At 36.2% G+C, this 19568-nt stretch overlaps 3 protein-coding genes across 6 annotated transcripts; all 3 read left to right on the top strand.

Moving 5' to 3' along the window:
• Window positions 1–123: 123 nt before the first annotated feature.
• On the top strand, window positions 124–4072 carry LOC107556809 (zinc finger protein 397-like). Its single transcript, XM_016240022.1, has 3 exons — window positions 124–804; window positions 2409–2527; window positions 2843–4072. Exons 1-3 carry the CDS (start codon window positions 522–524, stop codon window positions 3950–3952), a joined length of 1512 nt encoding a protein of 503 aa, XP_016095508.1. The 5' UTR covers window positions 124–521; the 3' UTR covers window positions 3953–4072.
• Window positions 4073–6104: 2032 nt separating this feature from the next.
• LOC107556808 (zinc finger protein 358-like) lies at window positions 6105–13265 on the top strand. Of its 4 annotated transcripts, none has more exons than XM_016240021.1 (8): window positions 6105–6245; window positions 6599–6952; window positions 7972–8246; window positions 10970–11047; window positions 11138–11227; window positions 11335–11439; window positions 12602–12773; window positions 12853–13265. In XM_016240021.1, the coding sequence occupies exons 2-8, from the start codon at window positions 6658–6660 to the stop codon at window positions 13038–13040; spliced, it is 1203 nt and encodes a 400-aa protein (XP_016095507.1). In that variant the 5' UTR covers window positions 6105–6245; window positions 6599–6657; the 3' UTR covers window positions 13041–13265. The 4 variants fall into 4 exon arrangements, with proteins under 4 accessions (XP_016095507.1, XP_016095506.1, XP_016095505.1 ...); XM_016240020.1 differs by having other exon boundaries at window positions 7972–8540; XM_016240019.1 differs by lacking the exons at window positions 10970–11047; window positions 11138–11227; window positions 11335–11439; window positions 12602–12773; window positions 12853–13265 and adding an exon at window positions 9683–9867 and having other exon boundaries at window positions 7972–9253.
• A 2707-nt stretch (window positions 13266–15972) lies between these two features.
• On the top strand, window positions 15973–18763 carry LOC107556784 (uncharacterized). Its single transcript, XM_016239988.1, has 6 exons — window positions 15973–16050; window positions 16468–16545; window positions 16636–16725; window positions 16833–16937; window positions 18100–18271; window positions 18351–18763. Exons 1-6 carry the CDS (start codon window positions 15973–15975, stop codon window positions 18536–18538), a joined length of 711 nt encoding a protein of 236 aa, XP_016095474.1. The 3' UTR covers window positions 18539–18763.
• Window positions 18764–19568: the final 805 nt, after the last annotated feature.

Genomic DNA, 19568 nt, shown 5'->3' with positions numbered 1-19568 from the left:
ATAAAGGTTAATAAAGAAGCGGGTAAAAAGTGTCCTGTCGGATTACCGTACTGTCCAACAAGGCCACCGTACATCCCGTGACGTCACCCACAACAACAACATCATTGTCCGTCGACGCTGCGCTTCGTCCTGACGTGCTGAATGATGCATTAGTCAAACCTCTAGTGATTCACACATTCACAAAACAAACTAGATAGTATGTACTACAGTCATCTAGACATTGTGCGACAGCTGCTCGCGGTTCATACTGTCAGGCAGATGTAATGAGCTCGATGCTAACACTGAGGATTTTATCATCGGGGTTTGATTGACTGGCCGTGAAAGTGTGAAGTGCAACATTTACAGTCAAATTAAGTTCCCAAAATACTCGTGTGAAATGAGTACTCGATAGAAAATAAAATATTTGAGATCGAAATCAACATGGGTGGTCAATAATGTCGTGATCACCGTTGTCTCTATGCATTCAGCAATCCGTTTGTCTTTATAAGAACTAACGTTAGCTCGAGTAGCTCGGATCCAGGATGACGGACACGCTGGTCCTCTCCTTCCAGACTCGGCTATCTGCGGTCATGGAAACTGTCCTCAAGACCACCATGTACGAGATCACCAGGTTAGTGGAGGAGAGCTTCTTGGAGCAGATGGATCGAGGCAAACGAGAGGCGGAGGTGATCAAACGGAGGCTGATATTGTCGGAGGCCAAACTGGGAGAACGGGAGAGGTTTAAGAGGGTGAGGTGTGTGGACTGTGGTCGGACAGCAGTGTCCAGGAGGTGGATGCTACACAGATGCCCCGAATCACAGAGCAGTAAGTAGAAACATGACTGTCGCTAGGTATGCAGTGCTTACTTGGGTCAATGACAAATAAAAAAATAAGAATGTGTGTTGCCTCTAGTTTCATACATTTATACAAAATGTTTATGCCATTTTCAATAATAATTTAATGAACAAACAAATGGTTCGAAAAATATAAAAGTAACTGTACACGTTTCTAGACATTCAGTGTATTATATTTGTTATATTTTATAAGAACTTAATGACCTTGACTTAAAGTAATGAGGATCTAAAGCAGTGGTTCAGCCTTTTCATCTATTAATAATAATTGATTCATTTAAAGGCACAATATGTAATTTTCGCCGCTAGAGGGCGCCTATTCAAAATAAACAAAGAGACAAAGGCAAGGATGCTACACAGATGCCCCGAATCACAGAGCAGTAAGTAGAAACATGACTGTCGCTAGGTATGCAGTGCTTACTTGGGTCAATGACAAATAAAAAAATAAGAATGTGTTGCCTCTAGTTTCATACATTTATACAAAATGTTTATGCCATTTTCAATAATAATTTAATGAACAAAACAAATGGTTCGAAAAATATAAAAGTAACTGTACAAGTTTCTAAACATTCAATGTATTATATTTGTTATATTTTATAAGAACTTAATGACCTTGACTTAAAGTAATGAGGATCTAAAGCAGTGGTTCAGCCTTTTCATCTATTAATAATAATTTATTAATTTAAAGGCACAATATGTAATTTTCGCCGCTGGAGGGCGCGTATTCAAAATAAACAAAGAGACAAAGGCATAATTTGATGATGCTGTGACTGAGTGTGGAATCATGGGAGTTGTGGTCTTCATCCCCACAGCCGATGCAATCCGACGGGACTCGGGCAGAAATCATGTTCATGGATGAGCTAATGATTTATTAACGTAGTAGAATAAAGCAGGGTGAGGCTGAAAGCCGTCGAAGCGAAACGAGGCCGCTGAACGAGCTTGACGCACGGCTCGAAAGCAGTGGAGCTTTTATTATGCCACAGTTGACTGCTTCCGCTCCTTCCGGTCGTGTGTATGTGGGGTAAAGCAGCGCTGTTTTATCATACTAGATACATTTGAAAGTTCTGTTATAATGCTACTCTGTGCGGTCGTCACCGGTCTATTAAAACGCATAACATATTACAGCGTCTTTGGTGTTTCCATGTTTTCTACAAAACAAAACCGGAAATCGAGGGGTTATGACGTCATTGGCAGGCGACACAATGCCACTATGGACACGGTCCGTGTCACTAGTTAAAATTGCTGATTTCTCTGGATTTAAACATTCTTAGAAACATTTGGGATAATGTAAGTACACAAGTCAGCAAAATATAACACTGTTCTAGTGGTTTTTGGATATTTTAATAAAAAAATCTTACATATTGTGCCTTTAAATACTTTTAGGTAATCTTGTAGCCACCTTGGAAATTTTGCAGCCCCCCAAGGTGGCCCTGAGTCATCTTTGACCCATGTACCACATTACACATATTCAGTTAAATTAAATAAGCTTGGTTAAGTCCAACAATTAATTAGAGACTGAATGCTGCTCTGTTATTATTATTATTATTGTTTTAATTTTTTAATTTTATGTTTTTATAGGTTTGGACCACCCACTGGTTGTAAAGCAGGAAAATGCCTCTGACAGTAGCTGGAAGTGCAGTCCCAAGGGAAGCGCAAATCAGGAGAAGCCTTCAGCAACTCCAGAATCTAAACAAAATGTGTGTATGGTATTGTTTTACTGGTAATATCCAGTGGCCCTGAAGACAAAAAAATATTTTGACTTTTTTGAGTGTCAGAGAGCATCTGTGTGTGTGGGTTTTTTAATTAATTAATTAATTAATTTTTTTTTGCACATGCCATTTGATTTGATATCATCTAATGCAATAAAATTCATGCATTTTAAGCTTGGCTTAGGTGGCCAAATATAATAGCCAAATACTGGGCCATTGTAGTTTGCTGAGATGTTATGTTAAAAAATATGTTGGTATAATTTTTGAGTAGTTTCTAATTCACGTGTATTTTGTGTATGACAGACTGTTCAAGTGTGTGAACCTAAACCTGGAGGAGAAGTGAAAGAGGAAGCAACAGAGGCTAGAGACCCGCAAGCTCGTCTAGTGATACATCCTCAAATACACAAACAAAAAGATCCTCTGAGCAGTGTTAAAGAGACCAATGGACTCCGCAATCCAGATTCTGACCACAAACCAGGTGGCACATCTTGCACTGAAAGACCAGGGGATGAAGATGAGGTCAGACACAGAAACCTCCCAAAATGGTTTGACCCTAAAACAGACCCTTCAGCATGGTCTTCCTATTCACAGCCAGAACCAGTCAGGACCTCAGTATCTTCAGAGTCTCCGGGTTTGAGGCCGCAAGTGGGGAGCATAGACTCAGGGCCTGTTAAACAGGAAGTTGTAGTGATGCTTCCACCAGACTGGGAAGATATGGAAAGGATCAGGCCTCAGGTGGTTTCTGCTCATAAGAGTGCTAAGAAAACACAGTCAGATCTTCAGCCTGGAGATCCTCTCACCCCTAGACCTCAAGTACAGGAGCGAGTCTCGTATCCTGCGCCTCCCATCAAGGTTCAGAGCCTTGCACCACAAACCATGCAGCATCTCAGATCACCCGTTAGGAAGAACACAAAAATTCTTCTACATCCCAATTCAGTTGTGACGGATCACGGCGCCGTTGATATAGACCGGGTACAGTCCATCTGCAAAGCCCTTCCTGCTACAAAACCTCCTCATGTCCGTCAGTATCCTGAAGGAGCCGCTACAGGTGAAAGAAATTTCAATACTGTACACCCAGGAAGAAGTCTGCCACAGATGGTCAGTATGAGGGTTCAAGGGGACACGCGGCACCATTCGGCAAAGACGATGCACAATTGCAGCCAGTGTGGAAAAGGCTTCTCTCATCTGTGTCACCTCAGAGCTCACCAACAGATTCACACAGGGGAGAGGCAGTTCTGCTGTACCATCTGTGGACGGAGTTTCACCAAACTGAGTAACTTGAAAGCACACCGCAGGGTTCACACTGGTGAGAGACCTTACATCTGCACAGACTGTGGGAAAAGGTTTACTCAGAAATGCAACTTGAAGAGACATCAGAGAATTCACTCTGAATTCACTCACTCTAATGTATGACGAGACGTGGAGGTGTGATAATGGTAGAATCTGTTACTTCACACATTGCACATTACTGGTTTTACTATCCTTGTGGGGACATTTGGTCGCCATAATGTAGGGATTACCAGGTACAGACACACACACAAACATATATATTCTTTATGCAAAATTATTATTATTATTTTTTTAATTTCCCTTTTAATTTTGGGGTGAAACACGACCCGGGCAGTTTCACCCATACTTTGGAAATTGTCCCTGCTTGTTCATGGTGGTTTGGTGGTTCCTCTATTTAAAGTGTTAAAATCTCACTTCTAATAGGAGTTTTACAAGCCTTTATGAATACAACACAACTACTCAAGTATATACTATTAAATTAGATCCCTTTTGATTTGTTTGTGTATTCAGATGCGTAGCATTAGCTCTTTGAAATGGTGCATATATAATGGTGCATTGCTCTTTTTTTTCTTTTCCTTTACAGTGAAACTGCTTGAAGAACACATTTATGTTGTACACATTTATTATAATAGTTACATGTTCATATTTAGATGTCAATGGTTGTAGGTTCAAACCTATGCGGGGGGCCCACGAAAGCACCTGCTAAACTTCAGATAACTATTTTGAAATGTAATGGCATTAAATGGCATGTTTCCAGTGTTCTTTAGAACGTAACGAATGAGTGACAGTATAGCAGGTACACCACATTCAAGCTACTTTCTCATCTGTTTTTAGTTTAATATCTTTTGTTGATTTAATGCCACACACTGAGCAAACTTTTCCAGTAATGCATGCAAACTGATTATTGGTGATTTAGGTACACCACAGTAAGCCATGTACATTACAGGCTCTATGACTGTAATTAAAATTATTTTTTCTTTTTTTTTCTGTGAAAATGAAAAATCTAAATGATGAAATTGCATTTTAAATGGACCAAATGGCAGGAAGTTCATGTCTCCATTTCTGTCATATACAGTATGTGTTGTGTTCATGTCAGCAAAATTAAATACTTCTCCATCTGTTTGGTATGTACATGGGTCATGAGTTGTTCTCATGTTGTCATTTTTGAGAACTGGCACATTCTCCTTTCCTACTGCACTTAATAAAATAATACTAAGTGGTTACAGCACATGATGCACCACTTTTTTAGTGTTATCCAGTTTTTTTTGTGACACTTGCTATCTGGACACACAAACAATCTCACATGATTTAGAAAAGGCTAAATGGTAAAATGCAAAACCGAATAAAGTAGGTCTTAAAATACTTTTATAAGCAATTAGGGAATACACAGCGGGCTACAGTGTGGACATGTGATTCTTTTTCTATTTCTCCCACCAGGTGGCATCATTCTGTCTTCCATGAATTGGATAAAAAATTTTTTTAATTTGCTATATTTTTAACTTAAACACTGTATCCAATGATTGATAATTAACTGTTACAATGTAAAATATTTTTTTCTAATATTTGTAACATTTTATATAATTAAATTGTGCTTGACTTAGAGGTCAGTCTTGTCTAGTACCATGCAATCCCTTCACAATAGAAAATATTAAAGAATAAATATAATTAAAACAAAATCTGTTAATTTCGTTAAAAAAAGTTGCACTCATTGCCGAGGATCCAAGTGTGATCCCTAAATGAAGAAGGGTTCACAAGGAGTTTATTATATGTCATTTAGTGTGCCTTGTAAATCAGTAAACTGTATTGTAATATTATGGCATACGTTTGTTCTGTATATGATTTCGATCTGCAATAACACTTTGAAGAAGCTTCAGTGAGTATGATGTGCAACCAGAATTCATCACTGAAGTGTTCAAATCAAGACAACAACTCAAGGTTCATATGGCTTCAGTGGCTGATGTGCTTTGCAAACTAGTAAACTAAACTGTAAGTGAATCTGCTGATTCAGTAGCCGCTTTGATGGATTCCGTGAATCATTCAATGAAGGATTCGTCAGACATTTTTGTCACTTTTCAATTCTGCTCATTAAAATATTTTTTTTAGTATCAGTAAGATACTAAAGTCACCACACGTAGAATTGAAATGGATTGGAACAAAGGTCTATTTCCATCCATTACAGTCAAGTTGTTGCCATTTTTATACAGCACAGATCAGATAAACCAAACATCGTCCAGGCAGGACTATCATCCAGTCCACTGGAGGGCAGTAACAGAAAACCATCAACATTTGCTGCTTCCGCTTAAGATGACACTGTCAACATAAACGATCGTTTTTCTGCACAAACACTGTTGCTTTTCACGTTATTCCGCGGGTGCCTGCAGAGAAATTCGCTACGCGAGAGGATCGTTTTCATAAGGTGCTTACTTTCTGAATTGTGTGGCTTTTGTTATTTGTCACTGTTCATTTGATTTACCTTTTACATAAAAGGCCCGAAGAGAGAGGGTCACTTATTTTCTATTGAAACCCAAGTGAAAATATTCATTATGCGTAGACGTATTTCTAATAACACAGAATTTGCAGCGTTGCCGTAATAATCAGATTGTATGTTGTATCATGCACGTGGCTGCACAAACAACAATAACAAAACGCCCACCTGCTGACAGTCTTGAAGATAAATTCAGATTTGGGACATCTTGACACGGGGTTTAGTTGGTCGTCGTGATGCCAGTAATAATGTCGTTTTCTGACTTTGTCTTTATGTCTTTTTAGGGTGAGTATTTTCACCGGAGTCATTCACTGCATCAAGGTGTCCTCACGGCAACAGGACGATGTCGGAAGCCCTTTTCCTCACATTCCAGTCTCAGCTCTCCGTTGTCATGGAGACCGTCCTCAAATCAGCCATGTTTGAGATAACCAGGCTGGTGGAAGACAGCTTCCTTGAGGAAGTGGGTCATCGTAAACAGGAGGTGGAGGTCTTAAAACGAAGGTTGCAGTTGTCTGAGAGTAAACTGAGGGAGAGGGAGAGGGAATGGGAACGGGGGAGGAAGACACAATGCCCAGACTGTGGCCGAACAGGAGATTCCAGCAGCAGAGATGAGAGCCAACCTGTAGAGACAGTCCGGGGTGAGATACAACTACTGTTGTTATTGCTGACTTAAACCATTAAAATCCAACCATCAGTCCTTTTGCGTTACAGCTTATCCTTTTGTAGGGAGGGCTGGAGCCTATGCCAGGATCTCAGGCCCGAAGGCAAGCTATTCAAAAACATATGAATTACTTGGAAAAAAATTAATTAGATGTAAAAATTCAACTTATAACTTGCATGAAAAACAGAAATGTTGCCTTGGCAACTGACTGAAAAAAACAAGTTCAAATACTAAAATTATTCACACTGAAATAAATATAGATTTAAGCAAAACTAAAGTATTTAAAAAACAAAACCCAATGAAAAATATTTTTTATTAAACTTTTACCATTGTTATATTATATATTTATTTTATTTTTTTAATAAAAACTATTTATTTTAAAATGTAAATTATTTACTATTAAAATTGAGCTATTATTATTCATTTATATATAGAATAATACATCTTTATACACTATTATTAACTCACACAAACGTACATATGTGTATAGTTATTAAACATTTATTACAACTGTAATACTATATTCTATCTATATGTCCTTTTATAACAATTTATTGTTATTATTTCTAATATTGATAATTCTATTAATATTAATATTTCTATTATCATTATTATTATATTCCTGCGCTTGGGAGTTGACTTGTTCTCCAGAAAAGCATGGCATTTAAAATGCCTGAAGAACTTCAAAAAGTTAATTTGCAATTTAATAAATATTTGCAGATTACAGCAGTGTGCAGTGCTTTTCCATTATATCACTGACATTATCACATGACATTTTAAGAGAGGTTTATATTCCTACATTATAAAATACTTTATTTACCTGCAGTTTTGTCAGTACAGTATTCTTTAAATTATTGTAGTCCTCCATTTATGCGTTGCAGTGCATCTGTGATCCTACTGTTAAGAACATCAGTTATATCATATATATGTTTTAGTATATATGTTCAAACACTTTTTGTGCTGTTCCTTAATTTTGTATCCTTTCTTCTGGTGCAGGAGCAGACAGCCTTTGTTTAGGCCTAAGCCTGAGAGATCAATCTACCAATCAACCTACACTAACTGAAGATGCGTGGAGTGCCAGACAACACCTGGAGTCTAACAAACAAACAACAGCACACTCACACTCTAAAGAGAGGAATGATGTACACCCACAGAATTCAAAAGAGATTGTCACACCTAACTCCAATGCACAAATTCATCAGGATTTTCTGCAGAGGCTTCTGTGCAATTCAGCCGTTCACAGTGAGTCCACTAGTGACTTCAAACCCAGAGTGAGTGATTTAGACAAATCCGAAAAAAACGTTACTCTTGATAAGGAAATGGACTCAAACCACTCAAAACTGTTACAAAGTCCTTTGGCTCAGGATGTGTACGAGGATTTGCCATCGTCTTCGCCAAACGGTAGAGTAAAAACAGAAACAGAGCTGGATCTTCTACCTGTCAAGGAGGAGGAAGAGATGGTTCCGGTGTGGGACAGCGTCAACAGAGATGACGGTTGCCATGCAGAAATGGCTGATCCGAGTCAGGGAGAGCTCAGAGTACCTTGTGATCAGGAGGAGATACAGGTAGAAAGCTTTCCAGGTCTAAACTCTCTCGACATGCCAGATGCCACCTCATATTTCACACCTTATTCAGTCAGCACACTGGTACATCAAGGTATTAGGGCACAACATAGTCATTTATGCACAACAGAGCTGATGCTTTCTAGCATACCAGAGAGGTCACATTCATTTGTCCAACCAGAAAATGGACACAGATATCCTGGTTCAAAGAGTTCTGTCCTCTATTCTCACAATGATGTTTGTCCAGGCGAGAAAGCAATGCGCCATGAGCAATACCCAAAGTGTTTCTCCCAGGACAAACATGGGACGCCTGAACAAATCCATGCAGAAAGATCCCACCATTGCACCCAATGTGGGAAAACGTTTGCAAGAGCATGTGACCTTAAGGCTCATTCGCTGATCCACAAGGGCAAGAAACCTCTGAGCTGTCCGCAGTGCGATCAGACATTCGCGTACAACTTCGAGCTCAAGGCTCACCAGCGAAATCACTCAGGGGAGCGACCTCACATCTGTCCGCACTGCGGCAAGGCCTTCGCTCGAATGAGCAACTTCAGGCAGCATCAGAACATCCACACTCGGGAGAAACTCTTCAGCTGCACTCAATGCGGGATGCGATTCAATCGAGCCACCAACCTGCGAGTTCATCTCAGACGACACAGCCACGCGGGGAAGACCTACAATTGCCCTTTTTGTGGAAAGAGCTTTCTGAATCCCAGGCAAATGAAGGCTCATTTACAGAAAGCCCATGGAAGAGGCGGGAAATAAACATATCTACTTTATGTTTGGAAATTCAGTTTGAACTGATTCTGAATTGGATCAATTCATGTTTACATATTATAAATGGTCTGCACTGTTAAAACTCAAGAAGATAGCAGAGGACCCAATGTCCCATAATTTCCACCTTAGAGACAACTAAACAAGATCTGGACAAATTGTTATGCATGGAATCTTTGCATTACGGAAAGATGAGGAAACTTAGTTTTCCTTTTAGGTTTAATACATCTGCATATAGTAATTGGAAAGACTGATTTACACCAACAGGAAATATTTTGCGGTTGTATTATCAATGTATAATAGCTGGTATATATTATATATTTAATGTTTTTATGTATTCCCTCCAACAACAGTAAAGGCACAGTTCCCAGGCAAATGAAGGCTCATTTACAGAAAGCCCATGGAAGAGGCGGGAAATAAACATATCTACTTTATGTTTGGAAATTCAGTTTGAACTGATTCTGAATTGGATCAATTCATGTTTACATATTATAAATGGTCTGCACTGTTAAAACTCAAGAAGATAGCAGAGGACCCAATGTCCCATAATTTCCACCTTAGAGACAACTAAACAAGATCTGGACAAATTGTTATGCATGGAATCTTTGCATTACGGAAAGATGAGGAAACTTAGTTTTCCTTTTAGGTTTAATACATCTGCATATAGTAATTAGAAAGACTGATTTACACCAACAGGAAATATTTTGCGGTTGTATTATCAATGTATAATAGCTGGTATATATTATATATTTAATGTTTTTATGTATTCCCTCCAACAACAGTAAAGGCACAGTAGTATGTGGCACATCCTCGGCTCTTACCTGAGAATGTTTGCCTTTTTAGAATTCATATTTTCACTAAAAAGGTACACTGGCCTTCACTTAAATTGTGATGTGTCCCTGTTGTTTCAACCTTCATGGCATTTTGTTGGAAAAAGTAAATGAACCATCAGATGTAGCACCTCTCTTTCTTGTTCCTGACAATCAGTCCCACCTCAGCAAGTCAGTAAAGGTGGTCCAAAATTCTCCAGTTCCATTTCAGTCTTCCATTCAGACGTCAAGTCTCCTTTTCATTTTTTTTTTTTTTTTGGATTGATGAACACTTGTTGGACGATACAAGACCTCCTGCTCAGCCATTTCCGTGATCTCTCAAGATTTCTGTGATCTCCAGCAGCATTGTGTCTTGATGCCTGCCTCTCCTGGAGTGATTGTAGTCGGACAACTATATTCCACTACATACAGGTCATTATCTGATGGATTTGTATACTTTTTTCCAACAAAAGCAGTAAATGCTAGCATGACTTTAAATTGGGAATATTTAATTTGATATTTGTTATTTGAGTCTTTTTATAGTTCCTTATGACTAATGAAAGACTGCAGATATAGACATATGAAATATAATCTTAAATGAACATTGTCTTTGTTATTGTACTTAAAGATGACTTATGATAATAAACAAACACACTACATGCACATTATAGTACACATAACCTGTGAATTAATTGTATTTCAATACAAAGCAGTCAGTCTCTCAATCACAAAATAAGTTTTTGAGCAGAATTTTACAGAAGCATAGAAATGTTTCTAAATGCACCTAAATTGATATGAAATTAACAATGAGAATTGTGGTTTATTAATTTGTCGTTGTGTATGTTGTAGATTGGCCGAAGGTTTGCAGAACCCGTTTCCACGGAACAAGGAAATTTACACCCCATGAACAAGCAGAGAACATTCAGTGTAAGCAGTTATACAAAATTAATTGTTTATCATTTTTAGGCTTTTGAACGATCAAGTAAACAGTATTACTGTTTCTTGTGTCTTCACCAGGTGGTGGCCAGAGAGATCCTGACTCAGTTTCAGGTGTGGCAGAAGGCCTGCTATAGCAGAAACATTGAGTGGGGCCCGATTACAGCGAAGGTTCAGTCCTCTTCATTTGTTCCGTCTGATGAAATTATCCATTTTGATGACCTGAAATGAAGATAAAGACACATTTTCAGAGTGTATTGTGCTTTACTGTTTCACAGATCATTTCTGCATTGCCGCAGTTGTATGGACGTGAGGCAGAGGTGATCATACGATGTACTAAGATGCTACACAACCGCAGGGATTACCTTCGAAGGAGAGCAAAGGTTAGCTTTCATAGGCTCAAAGATTTAATCTCTTCATTGCTTGTATGGTGATGAATCATATATGTGAATTTATCTGACGACACAGATGTGTGAATGAAGGTATTTCTCTTGGGCTACATGATTTGAAACATGCATGTTATATTGCTTAGATATTACGGAAGAAAGCAAACAGAATTTTCATTAAAAAAAAGACAATTTACTTTTCAGATTTACATCATATGTTTAACATAACACAATTAGAATAATAGATCATTTTAAACAAATGTTTTAGAGTAAGTGTTCTGAAAATCTGTCCTGCTAGCACAGGATGATCCAATATTTAAGCTGATTATGTTTATGCTTGTCTGCATTGACAGCACAAAATGTAATTACTAAAATAAGACTTTGACTAATGACTATTTTGGTAATAAGTCAAGCAGAGAAATAATCAACATATTATTTGATTGAACAGATCGAAATAAAAATGTTCTTTATAAATGTAGGTTATGAAATACATTATGCACAAAAATGTTTTATAATATAACGTCACGTTATAAAACAAAAAACAACTTTCAACTTTAAAAAAATCAAGTTTCAATTAAATATGGTCAGCATTATTGCATTGCCTATCTGATAGAAGAGGGTTTTGCTGCAGACTGCAGCACAATAACGTAGTTCATCTAATCCACTACATAGTGAAGCTGGCTGACATAAGGGATGCTTTTAATGCGAATGCATCATAGAGGAATTTGGTGACGCACTGAATGTCTTTAATGCACATGCGTAATAATGAGGATTATTTGTCATCATACTTCATGACAAGGATGGACTCAACACCAACAAGTGAGACAGTAAGTGAATGAGCACAATTTACGTTGTTGTTATATTTGTCACGTATTTTGATGACATTGCATTTTACATTAGCCCATTTGGAATTGACTTATTGTTTTCTTAACATCATGCTGGGTCCTTGTGACCCCTAAATTGCACATGTAAGAATAATTATAATATATTTTAAAAGGTTGTCAAGGCAAAATACTATACTGAAAATACTATAATGAAAATATATCAAGCTCATCAAGCTGAAATCTTGATTATAACAAATTGTTAGGGAATTTTAACATCCAAAATGTCGATGTTAAATGAGGTTAATCATTATTTAATTGTAAATATCCTTTTCTAGACGCATATTACTGTCCTTAAAAATGGAGAAAGCCCCTGTATCTCTAAGTGCACTCAGTGTTGTGACAAGTATCACTGCCCATTTTGTGAGACCTGGGTCTACAAGCCAAGAGAGTTATGGAGCGTTGTTAACCACGTCCAGAATCATCTGAAGTTGGCTGTCCAGCAGGATGGTGTGTATAGTGCTTCCAAATTCATTAAAATGTTATTTTGTCAAGGCATATTAATTCACTCTTGATTTACTTTTTTCAGATTTCGCTATTGTCAAGTGTAACTTAAAGTGCAGAGAATATGCCCATTTTCACTGCTGCTACTGTTCTGCCACTGTTCTACGAAGAGGCCAGTTAAAATGTCATCTCAAAAAATGCAAGCAGAAGTTCAGTGCAGAAGAGGAATTTGAAGGAGCATGCTCATTTGAGGAAAGTCCTGAACATGAGTAGTTTATTTATTTCTGATACTGTTGATTCACTAGTTCATATATTTATGTCCCTGTTAGCTACAGGTAACACTCACAATTGTAGTATTTGGTGGATTATGAAACTATGTTGTGGAAATAAACATTTACTAACAATGTATCTGCTTCTTCTTTCGGAACTGTGAAGTGCTGTGTAAGGACTAAAATATCTGTGTACATTCTCTAAAATAATTTTCCATTTCACCACTGAGACACCACATGATATTTATTGTTTAGCTTTTGAAAAGGTCTTAACCATGGACTTTCCCAGACCTGCAGTTTTTCCTCTCCATATGAGTAATACAAGTAAAACAGACACATGTAATGTGAGCAGTCTCCAGAAGTTCAAATATAAAACACTACATATTAAAAAATAAGCAATGAGCTTGTGAAAGTTCTAATAAACAGTCAGTACTCAAAACATTCATTGTCTGGTTTAATTTAAAATGATCTTGATATATATATATTTATATTAGTGCTGTCAATCGATTAAAAAAATGTACTAATCGCACATTTTTCTGAAATTAATCGCGATTAATCCCACCTATAAAGTTTTTAAATATACATTTACATTGCAATAATTTCACATTCAATCTTCAAATTAATGTACAAACAACATAAAGACAGTATATTTTGTAATATTTGTTTAATCACATCTTTTTTTTATGACTGCCAGTATCAATGATACCAATACTGATTTCTCTATAAAATTGCCCCCCCCCATATTTAACCATTGACTATAGCCATTCAGCATTACAGTATAACTGAGAGCTATCAATTTGAACATTTATTAGACTTTAAAAAAATAACTTCTAATTTAAGTGAACTTAAAACAATGTTCACATAAACCTATTATAATAAATGTAATATTTACCTATATGCTCTTCAACAGAAATATACAGAAATTGAAATTTAAGTTATCAAACACTAAATTCTAAATTAAATATAGATGAATCCTTAAAGCTATAAAAGTTATTTTTTCCTCTTTTTTTTCTTTGTCCTTTGATTAATAGACATCACAGCAGCTGGTTATTAGGTTGTTTTGGCTGCTATTTCTTTGACCCACTTCAGGTCTTAAAGTCTCTATTAATGAGCTGACGAGTTAAATCGGGTGTGTTAGGGTGTTTTCACACTTGAGTCCTCTTTAAAAGAACCGAACCCAGACCCTTTTAAGTGGACCAAGAGGTGGAACAAGTGAAAAAGGACCCAGTTTTCTTTGTGTCCACACTATCGCAGTTCCTGAAAGAGGACTCAGATCCTTTTTTGGTCCACTTAAGCAGTAATGGTGTCTCAGACCTCTTTGTGTTCAGACTGTTGCTTTTTGGATCTAGTCCAGTTCAGTGTTTGATGGCTGACATTATGGCCTCCAAAACTGGAATATTTTTATCTTTTGCACAAAAATATAAGTTTCGTACACCTTTGTAATATTTATTTTGAATTGTTTTCTTTGTCTATGTCATCGTGTTTATTTTATAGCACACAACGTTTCTGCAGGGTTTTTAAGCTCAAATGTAAAACGTTTTAAGACCTGCACAGATAAAATTAATACCATATGAGTGGGGTGGGGCAATGTTTTAAAATGACTGTAAAAAGTATGATTTACAGTTCAGATACAGGTTTTCACAAAAAAATATAAAAAAGAAATGAAATAAAAAGTCAAATTTCAGCCTTTCAAATTACAAACCATTTTTAAGAAAAGAGTCAAAAATCAAATGTATCAACTATTATATTAATGGTTTAATGGCTGGTTTAATATAAATTATTATTTTAAACCAGCAAAGGGCTGTTAAAAATGCAAATTCATTCTCTGCCAGCAGGTGGCGCTTTCAGAACGGCATAAAAATAAACTTTGAACACTCATTTATCCAATTAAATCATAGCCTTTTTCATTTTAATCATCACATTAAGCTATATGGCAATTGTCTTTCCGTCCCCAGTGTACTTTTTATGGCCTTAAATTTGATACAATTAAATGTAAGACTTTTTAAGGACCAGCGGAAAAGGCATGCTGACATTGAGATATATAAAATAAAAGAACAGATAAAATATAATAAACTGCTTTAAATTTTTCAGGTACAGTACAAGTATCCTTAAATGCAGCATTTAAGTAAGATACTAATCAAATGAAAAAAATTTAAATGCATAGGCCTATTATTAATCATATGAATAATAGATTCTACTGATTCTGATATTAGGCTGCTGTACTAGAAGTACTACATACTGCACAGATCTGTTACACATGCAATTTCTTTCCCAGATGTTTACATTCAATTGAGACAAAACCAATTGTGTTTATGTGAACCATGGGTGTTTTTGACAGTTGAAACAATAAACGGTGCAGAGAGTGTAGCCTAGTTTAGCCCCCGCTGGGATGTGCGAGCTCGTAGCCTATATCAAAAAGTTTAAACTGGCAAAGCGCACAGCCGCGTCTCTCTTACACAGTTTAGAAGCGGTTGAAATGAAAATAAACGAGTGTACGTTGTGAGCGAACAATTTGTAGAGATCTGCCAGAAGAAGCAGCCACTTTGAACAGCTGATTTGAACGGAAACATCTGATGGCCAAATACATTGGAATTCGCAAATGGAAAAATCAAGTGAGCCCGTGCCGATTTGTGTTCACAATGCACGTTTTTAGCGAACCGTACTCAGACCACCTCCCGAGATGGTCAGACCCCTGAAAAGGACCAAGTGTGAAAACACCCTTAACCTTTAATCGTCCCTTGATTTGAGCAACGTTAAAGTCCCTTGGGGTCAGATTGACCCCAAACTTTTACAGAGCGATTGCATAAGGAAATATAATTTTTTTATATGACAAACTATATATCATTCTTTTTATTTACTTCTCAGCTATACATTTATGCTGTGTTTTTGTGGATATTTGGTAGTTTTTTACCTATTTACTGCACAAATACTCAACTATGCCAGCAGCATTGTGTCTTGATGCCTGCCTCTCCTGGAGTGATTGTAGTCGGACAACTATATTCCACTACATACAGGTCATTATCTGATGGATTTGTATACTTTTTTCCAACAAAAGCAGTAAATGCTAGCATGACTTTAAATTGGGAATATTTAATTTGATATTTGTTATTTGAGTCTTTTTATAGTTCCTTATGACTAATGAAAGACTGCAGATATAGACATATGAAATATAATCTTAAATGAACATTGTCTTTGTTATTGTACTTAAAGATGACTTATGATAATAAACAAACACACTACATGCACATTATAGTACACATAACCTGTGAATTAATTGTATTTCAATACAAAGCAGTCAGTCTCTCAATCACAAAATAAGTTTTTGAGCAGAATTTTACAGAAGCATAGAAATGTTTCTAAATGCACCTAAATTGATATGAAATTAACAATGAGAATTGTGGTTTATTAATTTGTCGTTGTGTATGTTGTAGATTGGCCGAAGGTTTGCAGAACCCGTTTCCACGGAACAAGGAAATTTACACCCCATGAACAAGCAGAGAACATTCAGTGTAAGCAGTTATACAAAATTAATTGTTTATCATTTTTAGGCTTTTGAACGATCAAGTAAACAGTATTACTGTTTCTTGTGTCTTCACCAGGTGGTGGCCAGAGAGATCCTGACTCAGTTTCAGGTGTGGCAGAAGGCCTGCTATAGCAGAAACATTGAGTGGGGCCCGATTACAGCGAAGGTTCAGTCCTCTTCATTTGTTCCGTCTGATGAAATTATCCATTTTGATGACCTGAAATGAAGATAAAGACACATTTTCAGAGTGTATTGTGCTTTACTGTTTCACAGATCATTTCTGCATTGCCGCAGTTGTATGGACGTGAGGCAGAGGTGATCATACGATGTACTAAGATGCTACACAACCGCAGGGATTACCTTCGAAGGAGAGCAAAGGTTAGCTTTCATAGGCTCAAAGATTTAATCTCTTCATTGCTTGTATGGTGATGAATCATATATGTGAATTTATCTGACGACACAGATGTGTGAATGAAGGTATTTCTCTTGGGCTACATGATTTGAAACATGCATGTTATATTGCTTAGATATTACGGAAGAAAGCAAACAGAATTTTCATTAAAAAAAAGACAATTTACTTTTCAGATTTACATCATATGTTTAACATAACACAATTAGAATAATAGATCATTTTAAACAAATGTTTTAGAGTAAGTGTTCTGAAAATCTGTCCTGCTAGCACAGGATGATCCAATATTTAAGCTGATTATGTTTATGCTTGTCTGCATTGACAGCACAAAATGTAATTACTAAAATAAGACTTTGACTAATGACTATTTTGGTAATAAGTCAAGCAGAGAAATAATCAACATATTATTTGATTGAACAGATCGAAATAAAAATGTTCTTTATAAATGTAGGTTATGAAATACATTATGCACAAAAATGTTTTATAATATAACGTCACGTTATAAAACAAAAAACAACTTTCAACTTTAAAAAAATCAAGTTTCAATTAAATATGGTCAGCATTATTGCATTGCCTATCTGATAGAAGAGGGTTTTGCTGCAGACTGCAGCACAATAACGTAGTTCATCTAATCCACTACATAGTGAAGCTGGCTGACATAAGGGATGCTTTTAATGCGAATGCATCATAGAGGAATTTGGTGACGCACTGAATGTCTTTAATGCACATGCGTAATAATGAGGATTATTTGTCATCATACTTCATGACAAGGATGGACTCAACACCAACAAGTGAGACAGTAAGTGAATGAGCACAATTTACGTTGTTGTTATATTGGTCACGTATTTTGATGACATTGCATTTTACATTAGCCCATTTGGAATTGACTTATTGTTTTCTTAACATCATGCTGGGTCCTTGTGACCCCTAAATTGCACATGTAAGAATAATTATAATATATTTTAAAAGGTTGTCAAGGCAAAATACTATACTGAAAATACTATAATGAAAATATATCAAGCTCATCAAGCTGAAATCTTGATTACAACAAATTGTTAGGGAATTTTAACATCCAAACTGTCGATGTTAAATGAGGTTAATCATTATTTAATTGTAAATATCCTTTTCTAGACGCATATTACTGTCCTTAAAAATGGAGAAAGCCCCTGTATCTCTAAGTGCACTCAGTGTTGTGACAAGTATCACTGCCCATTTTGTGAGACCTGGGTCTACAAGCCAAGAGAGTTATGGAGCGTTGTTAACCACGTCCAGAATCATCTGAAGTTGGCTGTCCAGCAGGATGGTGTGTATAGTGCTTCCAAATTCATTAAAATGTTATTTTGTCAAGGCATATTAATTCACTCTTGATTTACTTTTTTCAGATTTCGCTATTGTCAAGTGTAACTTAAAGTGCAGAGAATATGCCCATTTTCACTGCTGCTACTGTTCTGCCACTGTTCTACGAAGAGGCCAGTTAAAATGTCATCTCAAAAAATGCAAGCAGAAGTTCAGTGCAGAAGAGGAATTTGAAGGAGCATGCTCATTTGAGGAAAGTCCTGAACATGAGTAGTTTATTTATTTCTGATACTGTTGATTCACTAGTTCATATATTTATGTCCCTGTTAGCTACAGGTAACACTCACAATTGTAGTATTTGGTGGATTATGAAACTATGTTGTGGAAATAAACATTTACTAACAATGTATCTGCTTCTTCTTTCGGAACTGTGAAGTGCTGTGTAAGGACTAAAATATCTGTGTACATTCTCTAAAATAATTTTCCATTTCACCACTGAGACACCACATGATATTTATTGTTTAGCTTTTGAAAAGGTCTTAACCATGGACTTTCCCAGACCTGCAGTTTTTCCTCTCCATATGAGTAATACAAGTAAAACAGACACATGTAATGTGAGCAGTCTCCAGAAGTTCAAATATAAAACACTACATATTAAAAAATAAGCAATGAGCTTGTGAAAGTTCTAATAAACAGTCAGTACTCAAAACATTCATTGTCTGGTTTAATTTAAAATGATCTTGATATATATATATTTATATTAGTGCTGTCAATCGATTAAAAAAATGTACTAATCGCACATTTTTCTGAAATTAATCGCGATTAATCCCACCTATAAAGTTTTTAAATATACATTTACATTGCAATAATTTCACATTCAATCTTCAAATTAATGTACAAACAACATAAAGACAGTATATTTTGTAATATTTGTTTAATCACATCTTTTTTTTATGACTGCCAGTATCAATGATACCAATACTGATTTCTCTATAAAATTGCCCCCCCCCCATATTTAACCATTGACTATAGCCATTCAGCATTACAGTATAACTGAGAGCTATCAATTTGAACATTTATTAGACTTTAAAAAAATAACTTCTAATTTAAGTGAACTTAAAACAATGTTCACATAAACCTATTATAATAAATGTAATATTTACCTATATGCTCTTCAACAGAAATATACAGAAATTGAAATTTAAGTTATCAAACACTAAATTCTAAATTAAATATAGATGAATCCTTAAAGCTATAAAAGTTATTTTTTCCTCTTTTTTTTCTTTGTCCTTTGATTAATAGAC

This window comes from Sinocyclocheilus grahami, unplaced genomic scaffold (genome assembly GCF_001515645.1).
Source record: "Sinocyclocheilus grahami isolate Dianchi unplaced genomic scaffold, SAMN03320097.WGS_v1.1 scaffold579.1, whole genome shotgun sequence".
In the NCBI taxonomy this organism is placed as follows: domain Eukaryota; kingdom Metazoa; phylum Chordata; class Actinopteri; order Cypriniformes; family Cyprinidae; genus Sinocyclocheilus; species Sinocyclocheilus grahami.
Note: the sequence above shows the minus strand (reverse complement) of the source record. Positions and strands in the feature narration are given on the sequence as shown.

Excerpts from the sequence above, each read along its gene's own strand:
- LOC107556808 (XM_016240019.1), top strand. The coding sequence starts at position 6,658 with ATGTCGGAAGCCCTTTTCCTCACATTCCAGTCTCAGCTCTCCGTTGTC. Across the intron at positions 6,953-7,971 it reads ACCTGTAGAGACAGTCCGGG|GAGCAGACAGCCTTTGTTTA; the intron begins GTGAGATACAAC and ends CTTCTGGTGCAG. Across the intron at positions 9,254-9,682 it reads AAGAGCTTTCTGAATCCCAG|GCAAATGAAGGCTCATTTAC; the intron begins GCAAATGAAGGC and ends CACAGTTCCCAG.
- LOC107556784 (XM_016239988.1), top strand. The coding sequence starts at position 15,973 with ATGCCAGCAGCATTGTGTCTTGATGCCTGCCTCTCCTGGAGTGATTGT. Across the intron at positions 16,938-18,099 it reads ACCTTCGAAGGAGAGCAAAG|ACGCATATTACTGTCCTTAA; the intron begins GTTAGCTTTCAT and ends ATCCTTTTCTAG. Across the intron at positions 18,272-18,350 it reads GTTGGCTGTCCAGCAGGATG|ATTTCGCTATTGTCAAGTGT; the intron begins GTGTGTATAGTG and ends TACTTTTTTCAG.
- LOC107556809 (XM_016240022.1), top strand. The coding sequence starts at position 522 with ATGACGGACACGCTGGTCCTCTCCTTCCAGACTCGGCTATCTGCGGTC. Across the intron at positions 805-2,408 it reads ATGCCCCGAATCACAGAGCA|GTTTGGACCACCCACTGGTT; the intron begins GTAAGTAGAAAC and ends ATGTTTTTATAG. Across the intron at positions 2,528-2,842 it reads CTCCAGAATCTAAACAAAAT|ACTGTTCAAGTGTGTGAACC; the intron begins GTGTGTATGGTA and ends TGTGTATGACAG.